Source organism: Azolla caroliniana, unplaced genomic scaffold, assembly GCF_043228905.1.
Source record: "Azolla caroliniana isolate FFs.n. ecotype wild unplaced genomic scaffold, voAzoCaro1.0.p SCAF_1, whole genome shotgun sequence".
In the NCBI taxonomy this organism is placed as follows: Eukaryota; Viridiplantae; Streptophyta; class Polypodiopsida; order Salviniales; family Salviniaceae; genus Azolla; species Azolla caroliniana.
The window spans coordinates 15432130-15442973 of record NW_028230436.1 but is presented as its reverse complement, the minus strand read 5'-3'; the positions used below and the strand labels follow the sequence as shown (position 1 = coordinate 15442973).

Below are 10844 nucleotides of genomic sequence, written 5' to 3'. Positions count from 1 at the left end.
ATGTAAGCATAGAATGATAGAACCTAATTGAGTATGCATGTACATACTCCCATGTTGTTGTCTGAAACCACAATTTCAGCTGACGACTCCAAACCCTAACTCGTTGGTGTTTACATCATTTGAAGCTTTCAGAGCTGTTTTATCTCTCTTCTCTTCTTTGTTTCACCTTTCTTTTCTAGCTTCCTCTCACGCTCAGCTACAGAGCTATATTTCTCACACAACCACTACTGTGTTAGGTCTCTGTCGCTCTTCACTATTGTGTTCACTTGCTTACAATGCTCACTTTCGCGCTTCTCTCAGTGTTATATCCTCAATAAGCTATCCCACATACATACGCAGCTAATGCGACTGTGTCTATGTATACTGACCTAACTCATACATATATACATAATACACCTACACACAAATACATTCGGCCGACTCTCAACAATCTTACAAACACTTTTGGGGGCCTGATGTGGAGATACGTGTCCAGCTTTCTAGCCTTAATCAATAGGTCAACACTCTAATAACCTTGTTGCCATTTTTGGAGGATTAATCTTGGAGAAATGAAGCCTAACCCAGTAGCTTAGACCAAATTACTTTGAGACGTTTATCATTGACTTAGTTCCAATATCTTTATTCCATCCCTTTGGGCAACACCACAAGTTGAATGCAAAAAAGTATTGTAATTTTGTTCTTGAGCCACACACACACACTCATGGAGACATATTTGATGATTATTGTGGAATGTTACAGGAGATATTGCACAGCAAGGGATTAGGTGCAGATGTTTTCTTGTGTGGTGTAAGTAGATTATTACGTAGGTGTTTTGGTATAGATGTAAACTGCAAGATCTTCATCAACAAATATAATGAAAGACGTCCTTCACATGAAGGAGGCCAGGAGTAGTATAGTTACAAGCATGATGAGGAGAGTTTGTGTAGATGAGGGTAGAGAATTAACACCAACGCCACTAATTGGGCTTGATTTGTTAGATGGAGGAGGCGGAGATCGTGAAGAGGGTGATCCTGCAAATATACAATAACTAAAGTTTAAGTACACACATGCAGTCACCCATTAGTATTTTGATTCTTCAAATCTTGTGCCTTGACATCAAGTATGCATAATATATTCACATCGCAGATCGGATGCATTCTGCAAGTGAACATATGCAATATCATTCATGTATGTAGCAGTAGAATTATAGAAGCAGCACCGTGCATCCATTCATCATCAATATTGAAATTCAAAAATGGCCCACTTGACAGACACGTGAGGTATGAATGGGGTGGGTGCATTGAGCTACTATAGTGTGTGCACAGTGACTCTGATTATTTGATTCATGAAAGGATTCCTGTATGTATGTTATGTATGTATGTATGTATGTATGTACCTGGTGGGAAGCATGAAGGGAGATTTTGGGGGAGCGTAATGGAGCAGATGGAGGCACGTTGGATGAGTTCAGGGCTCTTGACGGAGCAATAGCAGTCGGGGTAATCATTGACTTGAGATTCATAGAAAGGGCAACATGTGCTTAGGGTACTGGTTAAACGATCGCAAAATATTTGCAATGTTTGGAGGCTAATGTTGCACGTTGACGCGCTCGATTGTGCCGAGACACCGTACGAAATTATGGGCTGCAACCATCCAGGGGTGCTCAGGGACATAATAAGGTAGAGAAGGGCAGATAGGAGGAGGAGCTTCATGGCCATCTCTATAATTCTCCTCCTTGGAAGTTATGTCAACTTTAATGGTAATGTCAGCCATATATACACACACCCTCCCTCCCTCCCAAGTACACCTGTCATTCCTTTGATAAATTATTGGTCTTTTGTACAAAAGGACAGATCATATGAGTATTAGGATGTAAACAAAACTTGTATGTGAGAGACATGGCTCACAACCATGTCTATAGAGAATGTCTCGCATGTCTCGGACCACATCAATCCTCTCCCTAATATCGTTTACAAAATTGGGCCTAATGTGATTCCTGCCAACTCATGCACCCCTATTTCAAATTTAATTATATAATTGCTTCACTAGATGCCCCTGAAAATATAGAATGGTTAGAATGGTTTCAGAACACTAAGTACCGTTGGGTTTGCTTTCTCTCTATACTAAAGAGGGATATAAATTATATAGGTCATGGGGAACGTCATCTAATCCTCATGAGATCTTACCAACACTTTCTGCTAACTATACTTGGCAATGCCACAAAGAACAATGTAGGAGAAACAATCCCACACATACATACTACCATACAAGGTCGCCAATTGACAAGGAAAACTTGCCTCCTTTTCTCAGGAACCCTAGAAGCATCCTAAGGTTTCATTGATATGTGGATAAACCCACCCAATATTGAATGTGTCATTCCTAAGAGCATTAATTCGTCAAACATTCCACAAGCTTATGCTTGGTCCATACTATTAAATGCCATAAAAATTGAGTGAATTGGAATTTGATCTTTATCATTGGCTTGACCCATGCCATAGATCATATTTAGATTGTCTTTAGGTTTCTGCAATGGATATATATAATGCATTAGATATGGAGGCCTAGCTTGAGCAAGAGCACCTCACTATTATGATGGACATGCCCACCATATACCACTAGCTATTGGATGTTATGATTCATGATTTTGTGTTGACATGTGTTTAAGTGACCTTTTACCCTTCGATATGTTAATTAGCTACAAAATTCATGATATTATCTAATCATAAAGTATTGAACGAACATCCAACCTTCCATGCTAGAGTCTTGGAATTCTCAAAAGACTCATTGTAGATGTTGAGAGAGTGAGTGACATTGTAATAATATATAAAGTTATACTGTTAAATAAGGAACATGATAAAGGTGCAACTATAAAAAGCTAGAGCTTAAGCCTTTTTCTCTCTCTTTAATCACTTCCTTTATAATCTTAATTCCTTATGTTCATCTATATGGCACATCAATCGATCTTGATCTTGCCATTTACTATAGTCATTCTAAATGGCACTTAGAAAGTTTATTGACATTCGTACTACTCGAGTTTACCTCAATTGACAATGAGCATGGCTCCTCAAGAAAAATGAGAAGAAGATCTTTAACACCACTATGTAGCCCATATTAAAGTTGTTCCACTAACGCTTATGTTAGGTTTTCTATCCACATTTTTTAGTGTGTAAATGGGCCTTGGACGCCCAAAACTTATATTTTTAAATTGTGTGAAAAGGGATCACAGTTACATGTAGTTACACATCTATACTCACTTTTGAGAGTGAATTAAAAGAAAAAAAACGCGCATTTTTCTGTAGCAGAAGAAAAATAGATCATACTCACTTTCTTGGCCCGTTTCTTTAGCGTTCTTCGTTACACCATTAAACGCCCACATCTCAAACATGGCCGCCTCCGTCATCAGCCATGTGTTGTGAGTTTTTTGTGGTTATTTTTGTGTCTTTTAGTTGGGTTTAGTTGTTGAGAAAACCTCACATTTCTTTCTTTCTCATAGTACTCTAACTTGTTTAAAATAGAGCTTTCGTGTATAAGGTTTGCATGGATACAGACTAGGTCCTGTAGTTTTACCTCTTTGAGGGTTTTCTATGTAAAAATTTGTGGTGCATTGTACATAGTTTTTGTTGTGTATCTTGCTATGTTTTTGTCTCTCATAAGTGATTAAGTCCTATTAAGATTACGATCAACTTATTCATGCCAAGAAATATCACAAGTAAGAAGATAGAATTCTTCTCCATTTATCAAAGCTAGTCGTTCTCCTTGTGGAGACCTTCGAATTTTGTTGATGGTTGTTCTCATGTTATCCATGTTTCCATAAACCCTAAACCCTATACATGCTATGAATTCCTCAATGAATTCTCCAAAATCATTTAACAATGGAGGCCCTTCTTCTAACAATGGTATAAACCATGCTATTGTCGACCAGTTGAGTCATGTGCCTACTAAACTTAATCAAGTTGCATCAATAAAGGAACAAGTAGGATGCATATAGATTACGAAAAATCGTACATGATTCAAGAATCCTTATATTGGGAACTTGCAACATCAAACTTTCAAGGAAGGCTAATCTTTGGCTCCTTTGCACAAACTTGTGTTCTAGCTCCTTGTTATTGTAAAATGTTTTAATGCTAATTTCAATTATTGCACCGGTTGTGTCAAACCTTCATGTTGTTGAATCTCCATGGTGATGGGTTATAGATCCCCTAACAAGCGTTGTTCGAATGTCAGGAACTTGCTTTTCAAACATTTGATCTTTTGTTCTTGTTGAGTAATAGCAATTGTCGCTATAAGAGGGAAATTCTAGTTGAAACTGAGAAAGTAGGAAAAGAAAAGGAGAAAGAGAAAATGAAGAAGGAATAAGGTAAATTGAGAGAGTTGAAGATATAAACAAGGTAATGTAGATAGAGACATCATATTAAGAATAAAAAGGTAATTACAACTTGAAAGTTGAAGATTGGTATTGGACCTCTTTGAATAGGTTGTTTCTCTCCTAAATGCATGAAGGATGTGTAAATAGCATGATGGTTTGAAATTTGTGCATATTTTTCAAGGTCATAGGTTCCTTGGTAGTCATAATGCTGTCTATATCACTCCAAATTTGGTGCATGTGGGTTGTTAACTTGTTTGTGAATAAACATCTTCTTGAACATCGACATCTTTGGAAAAAGCTCGGACAAATGAAGGTAGGAATACTCTAGACCAAATTACTTGGGACGTTAATCATCAACATTTTGTGGCCATCTTTGGGAAAATCTTGGACAAATGAAGGTAGGAATTCCGTCTATACCAAGGAAATAGATTTGTGATGATTGGACCAGGGTATTATGTTGAGTGAAAAGAGATTCATTGTTCCACCCCTAGACTCCTCAAATTAGTATGTGTGAAATGGACAAATACAATAGACCAAATTACTTTGACATTTTAATCATCAACTTAGTTCCCTTACCATATCCACATTCATGGGTAGATTCCTAATTGCATTCAATAGGAGGTCTGGATTCCAACAATACAAAACAAAAAATTCCAAGCTAAATTGGACACTAAAGCTATTATATATGACATCTTATATATGACATAAACCATTATTCCATCCCTTTGGGCAAAATATGGCACAAATTGAATACAAAAGAAAAAACATTGTGCTTTTTTCTTGATTCATGGTCTCTAACTAGGGACACACACACTGAGACACGTATTTTGATTATTATTGGGAATGTTATGGGAGAAAATTAGAGTGCAACGTATGAGGCACAATTGATGTAACCGGCAACTGGTTACGAATCGGTCCTAATTTGGATCGGTGCAACTAATTTGGATCCGTCCCTTCCTATTATAATTTTAACTAATTAATAGTCTAACACTAGTAACTTAAAATCCACTCTGACTCATCCCTCACTTATCCTTCATACTCCGGCCAACACATGGCACGCCCGTGGGACAATACATTGTACGTCGAACCCGCAAGTTAGCTCTGCTAATCTTCGTCGAGTGTGTCCAATATGCTCTAGTCCAAGGGTTTGAGTGGTTTGTCACTCTGTTGTTGTTGCTCTTCTTGTTCCTACTCTGACTCCTCGTACCTCATCTGTGCATACTACTCCTATTACTGTTTTCTAGCCTCTTCCGAATGTGGCCACTCCGTTTCCGCCTCGGCTTCGGCGTTCACTCCAACTCCGATCTCCTCTTGCTTCTCTGTTCTGGCATCCCCAGTCTGCTCTGCACCGGTTTCCCTTGGCTTCTCTTCTACGGCGTTTGTCGATGGCTCTATGGTTCAGACTACTCCTCATCACTTATGTTTATTGTCGTCATCCTTGTTTCCGCTTCCTTTTGCCAGCGCTCCCATTCGAATCACTCGAACTGGAGTTGTGTTCCAAGCTGATCATCATCTAGCCGTTCCATCAACCTCTGGATGGCTTCGAGATGAGCTCCGGCTAAGGCAAAGAAGTTGTTCACCAACTCCTCCAGGATGGTGGTAATACTTTCCTCATCCATTTTGTAGAAGATGTCACCGGCCTTCTTCTGGTTTTCTGCATCTGCTCAAAGGACTTGTAATTTCACCGCTTGGTGCGACCATTGAGTCCAACAACCCATCGAGCACTAGTATCAGAGCGAACAACATAGGAAATGGAAGAATCGTTTGGCAGCATGTTCAAGCTCACCATCTCCAACTACTCAGTGTGGAAGTCGAAGATGAGGGATATGCTGGTGGTTAAAGATCTTTGGTTGTCGGTACAGTTCGGGGACAAGAGACCGGATAAGATTGATGCCACAGTGTGGGAGGTGATGCACATGAAGACGACGACATACATCTGGTGCTTCATCGACATGAGCCGGGGCACTTCTAGAACAACTGTCGGCATTTCTGGAAAGAGAAAGAAACCGGCACTACCGATTCGAAAAAGAGTTCTGACTGAAAAGGTTCGGACTGAAGAGGCCCTGATCGGAAGGGAACGTCGGCAATTGCGACAAGTGAAGAAGAACTGATGCTCATTACCGAGGAGAATGAGTTAAACCTTGTCAGCGATGAGACAACGTGGGTTGTCGATTACGGAGCGTCCTTCTCATCCTACACAACCGGAGAAGTGAGGGAGTCGATTCGTTGCCGTCGAATTGATTGTCTTCATATTGGTCTTACCTTTATCCATCTTTGAACTTGGTTGAGATGTGCTCTCTGGTTGCTTAGGGGCTCTTGTGGCTCATTAATCTTGGTCGTGATCGGACTTTCCTTGAACACATGCTTTAATTGTTGAGAATCAAGCTCAACTTGGTCTAGTGTGTGAACTCCCCTTGAGAGTGAATAGACACTCCAACAGTCAAGAGTCACCATTATGTCACATCTTTGTATTCTAGCATTTAGTATGAGTCATAGAATCATATTCTATGACACATAACTTATGATCTTTCACATTCCCCATGCTCCATGAGTCTTGTAGTTAATGAAGAGAGAGGGTGACTATATAAAGCACCCTCCTCCCACCTTGTATTGTGTTGAGTCTTTCTCCTTTGTTAATATACTTTTACCTTGCGTATTCTCTGTGTCTTATTCCTTATCTCACTCTCTCTCTCACTCTCTCTCTCTCATACACACACATAACTCATATCTCTTCCGCTTCACAAGAATCCATATCCGATTCTTTACATGGTATCAAAGCGATTTGGTAGCTCGATCTAGCCCATTCGCCGCATCGTGCTCGTGCGTTGTGCTCTACGCCGACGACCAAGAACCGGCTCATCGCTATCGTAGCTTCGCTACATAGCTCGCATTCGAAGAGAGAAGAAGAAGAAGAAGAATCGACATAATGAATACTCAAATGGGGAGCGCTCTCCCTACCGAGAACTTGGATCGAAACAACTTCGCATCTTGGGAGTACAAGATGCACCAATACCTTGTCGGACAAGGTTATTGGAGCTACATCAAAGGAGCGCATGAAGACCGACCCGCCGAAGCGGCTCCCGGATACGTGACATGGGAGCAAGCCGCAAGCCGTGTGACGTATTGCTTGGCGACATGTGTTCACGATCACATGCTCGGCTACATTCGCGAAGCCAAGACGCCGAAGGAGGCATGGGAAAATCTACGAAAGATTTTCACAGCGAACACAACCACAAGAAGTCTTCAACTTCACCAAGAGTTGAACAACATTCAACAAAGGGACATGTCCATCACAACATACACCTCGAAGATCAAGGAGCTTTGCGATTTGCTCAGCTCAATAAGCGTAAATATCGATGATGATGAGATGGTTCAAATATGCCTCGGCGGCCTCGCACCACGGTTCGGTGCGATGCGAACCGCCGTTCTAGTACAGGAGAAATCTCCCTCCTTCTTCGAGCTCCAATCAATGCTATTGGTCGAAGAAAACCACGTGCATACAAGGAGCAATGATTCGGAAGGACACATGCTCTACTCGCACTCGAACGGAGGAAGAGGACGCGGACGGTCGAGAGGCCGATTCGGCCAAGGACAAGGCGGATGAGGTTCGACCTACGATAACAACTTCCAATTTCGGCCGCAAAACGGAAGCCAACGAGGAACCTTCGCCCCAGCCGTCAAAACGCAACCGAATGTGGATATTGCGGAAAGCTCGGCCACCACGAAGAAGAGTGCCGAAAGAAGATGTGTGAATCAGCTTCCACAAGCCGACAACTTACGAATTACGTGCACAATTCCGACTACGAAGAGTATAGCGGAATGTACGAGCACAACTCCGACTACGAGGATCGTGGCGGAATGTACGCATACAACTCTGACCGTGGCGGAATGTTCATTATGAAACATAGATCAAACTCTATGTCGGCCTCTACCTCAACTAGTGCCCTCAAGTCGGAGGACGTATGGTTTGTTGACTCCGAAGCCTCAAACCATATGACATCTCATAAAGAATGGTTTCTCGAACTTCGAGAGCCGGAGCGACCCGGTTATGTCGAAACCGGAGATGACACTACGCACCTGATTCGGCACATCGGCAATGTTCCGTTCGGAAAAGAAGGTAAGCAAAATTACATTAAAAATGTCTTGCATGTACCGACCATTACGAAGAATTTGGTCTCCGTCGGCCAAATTGTAGAGCAAGGGATGCAAGTTCGATTTAATCAAGGCGGTTGCTTCATCGAAAAAGAGGGCCGGATGTTCATTCTCGATTCACGCGAGATGAAATCCGCCATGTTCGCGAAAAGCATGAAAGCCGATTCCGACATAGAGCTATGGGATAAGCGAATCGGCCACATCAATCTCAACAAACTCAAAGCAATGAAATCGAAAGGAGTCGTCATCGGACTCCCGATATTCAAAGAGAAGGAGATTGAAGGTGTATGGAAAGCGTGCCAATTCGGCAAGCAACACCGACATCCATTCCCGAAAGAGCGGAACGTGAGCAAAGGTCTACTTGACATAGTCCATTCCGACGTATGGGGACCGACACAGACAGCTACATTCGGCGGATGCCGATATTACGTGCTCTTCATCGACGACTTTTCTAGGCACACTTGGATCTATCCAATGCGGCAAAAGAGTGAAGTGTTCAGACACTTCCAAAAATTCAAGAATGAAGTCGAGAAAGCCACGGGCTGACATGTACCATGTCTCCGATCGGATGGCGGCAAGGAGTACTTCTCGGATGATTTCACGGCGTATCTCCGAAAGGAAGGAATTCGGCGAGAATTCACTTGTCGACACACTCCACAACAAAACAGAGTAGCCGAGCGCAAAAATCAGCACATCCTCGAAGTAGCGCGGGCCATGATGAACGAGAAGCATATGCCCAAGTCTATTGGGCTAAAGCTACAAATACGGCCATCTACCTAATGAACCGGTGCACAACATCCGGCGTGCACAAGGTCACTCCGCACGAAAAATACTTCGGAAAGAAGCCGGACTTATCGCACATCCGCATATTCGGCACGATAGCGTACGCGCACATCCCCAACGAGAAGCGTCAAAAGCTTGACTTGAAGTCGGAGAAATGTATCCTCGTAGGATACTCACTTGAGCAAAAGGGGTACAAGTGCTACAACCCCTCAACTTGAAAATCTCGAGTAAGTCGAGACGTCGTTTTCAATGAATCTTCATCCTGGTACACACCAGAGACAACTCCGACTCCGACTCCGCTCGACCCGGAATCCGCCAAACAAGAGATAGAGGATGAAGATCGCCTTACGCGCAGGTTCGAAGGTTCGAAGAAAGTCCGATCACGACCCGACTAAGCGGACCACAAGAGCCTTTGAGCTATCAAAGCACATCACGGCCTAGCCCGAAAACGGACAAAGGCAAGGCAAAAATGTTGGAGTATGAAGACGATCACTTCGACGGCAACAAATCGTCTCACTCCCTCGATAGTGAGTTTGAAGGCCTTGACATCCGGACAAATGGAGCGAAGAAAGCCGTAGTATCCGCAAACGAGAGGCTCCACCGATCCACACGTGAAAAGAACCCGGTAAGCCGATTTGGCTACAACGATTATATGGCGTACCATTACGTATTTATGATGAAGGTAGCAACAGTACGAGAGCCGGAAACCTTTTTTAAAGCCTCAAAGGATCCGCGATGGATCGAAGCAATGAACAAGGAGATGCGTGCAGTACGCAAGAATGAGACATGGGATCTCGTTCCCCACTCACCGCACAATAAGGCAATTGGTTGCAGATGGATCTACAAGGTGAAGTACAACGCCGACGGTTCCGTCAACCGCTACAAAGCGCGACTCGTAGCGAAAGGCTACGCACAAATGCACGGAGTTGACTACGAGGAGACCTTGGCCCCGGTGGCAAATATGACGACGGTATGGACCGTAATTGCGCTTGCCGCGGCGAAAGGGTGGCCCCTCCATCAAATGGACGTTAAGAATGCCTTTCTACAAGGCTAATTAGAAGAGGAGGTGTACATGATACAACCACCCGGCTTCGAATCACGCATTCATCCGAAAGTTGTGTGCTGACTCAAGAAGCCACTCTATGGCCTCAAGCAAGCACCGCGTGCTTGGCATTCGAAAATAACGCAATATCTTCATCAAATCGGCTTCCGTATGTCAAAATCGGACAACTCCCTCTACATACAAAGCGATTCCGGAAGTCCAATCATCATCATCTTATATGTGGATGACCTAGTCATTGGAGGTGAGCATCTCGTCGAAATCAATAAGGTCAAATCCCTCCTTTCCGACAAGTTCGAGATGATGGACATGAAGGAGCTCCACTACTTCCTCGACATCGTGGTCATTCAGACTCCAGCCGGAATCATGATCTCTCAACGGCACTACATCCTCAACTTACTATACAAGTTCGGTATGGCTAAGTTCAAATCCGTAGCAACCCTGCTCGATCGTAATCTCAAACTAGATGCGAACTCCGGCACCAAAGCGTGTGAGCCGACTCAGTAT

At 42.9% G+C, this 10844-nt stretch overlaps 1 protein-coding gene across 1 annotated transcript; it reads right to left on the bottom strand.

The window, feature by feature from the left end:
- Positions 1 to 698: 698 nt before the first annotated feature.
- Positions 699 to 1699, bottom strand: LOC147869086 (uncharacterized). Its single transcript, XM_087335755.1, has 2 exons — positions 1376 to 1699; positions 699 to 1010 (listed from the first exon to the last, which is right to left on the bottom strand). The coding sequence occupies exons 1-2, from the start codon at positions 1692 to 1694 to the stop codon at positions 868 to 870; spliced, it is 462 nt and encodes a 153-aa protein (XP_087191881.1). The 5' UTR covers positions 1695 to 1699; the 3' UTR covers positions 699 to 867.
- Between the last annotated feature and the right edge of the window lie 9145 nt (positions 1700 to 10844).

Coding starts and splice junctions, on each gene's coding strand:
- LOC147869086 (XM_087335755.1), bottom strand. CDS start 1,694: ATGGCCATGAAGCTCCTCCTCCTATCTGCCCTTCTCTACCTTATTATG. Junction 1,011..1,375: donor CCCTTCATGCTTCCCACCAG/GTACATACATAC, acceptor GTATATTTGCAG/GATCACCCTCTTCACGATCT.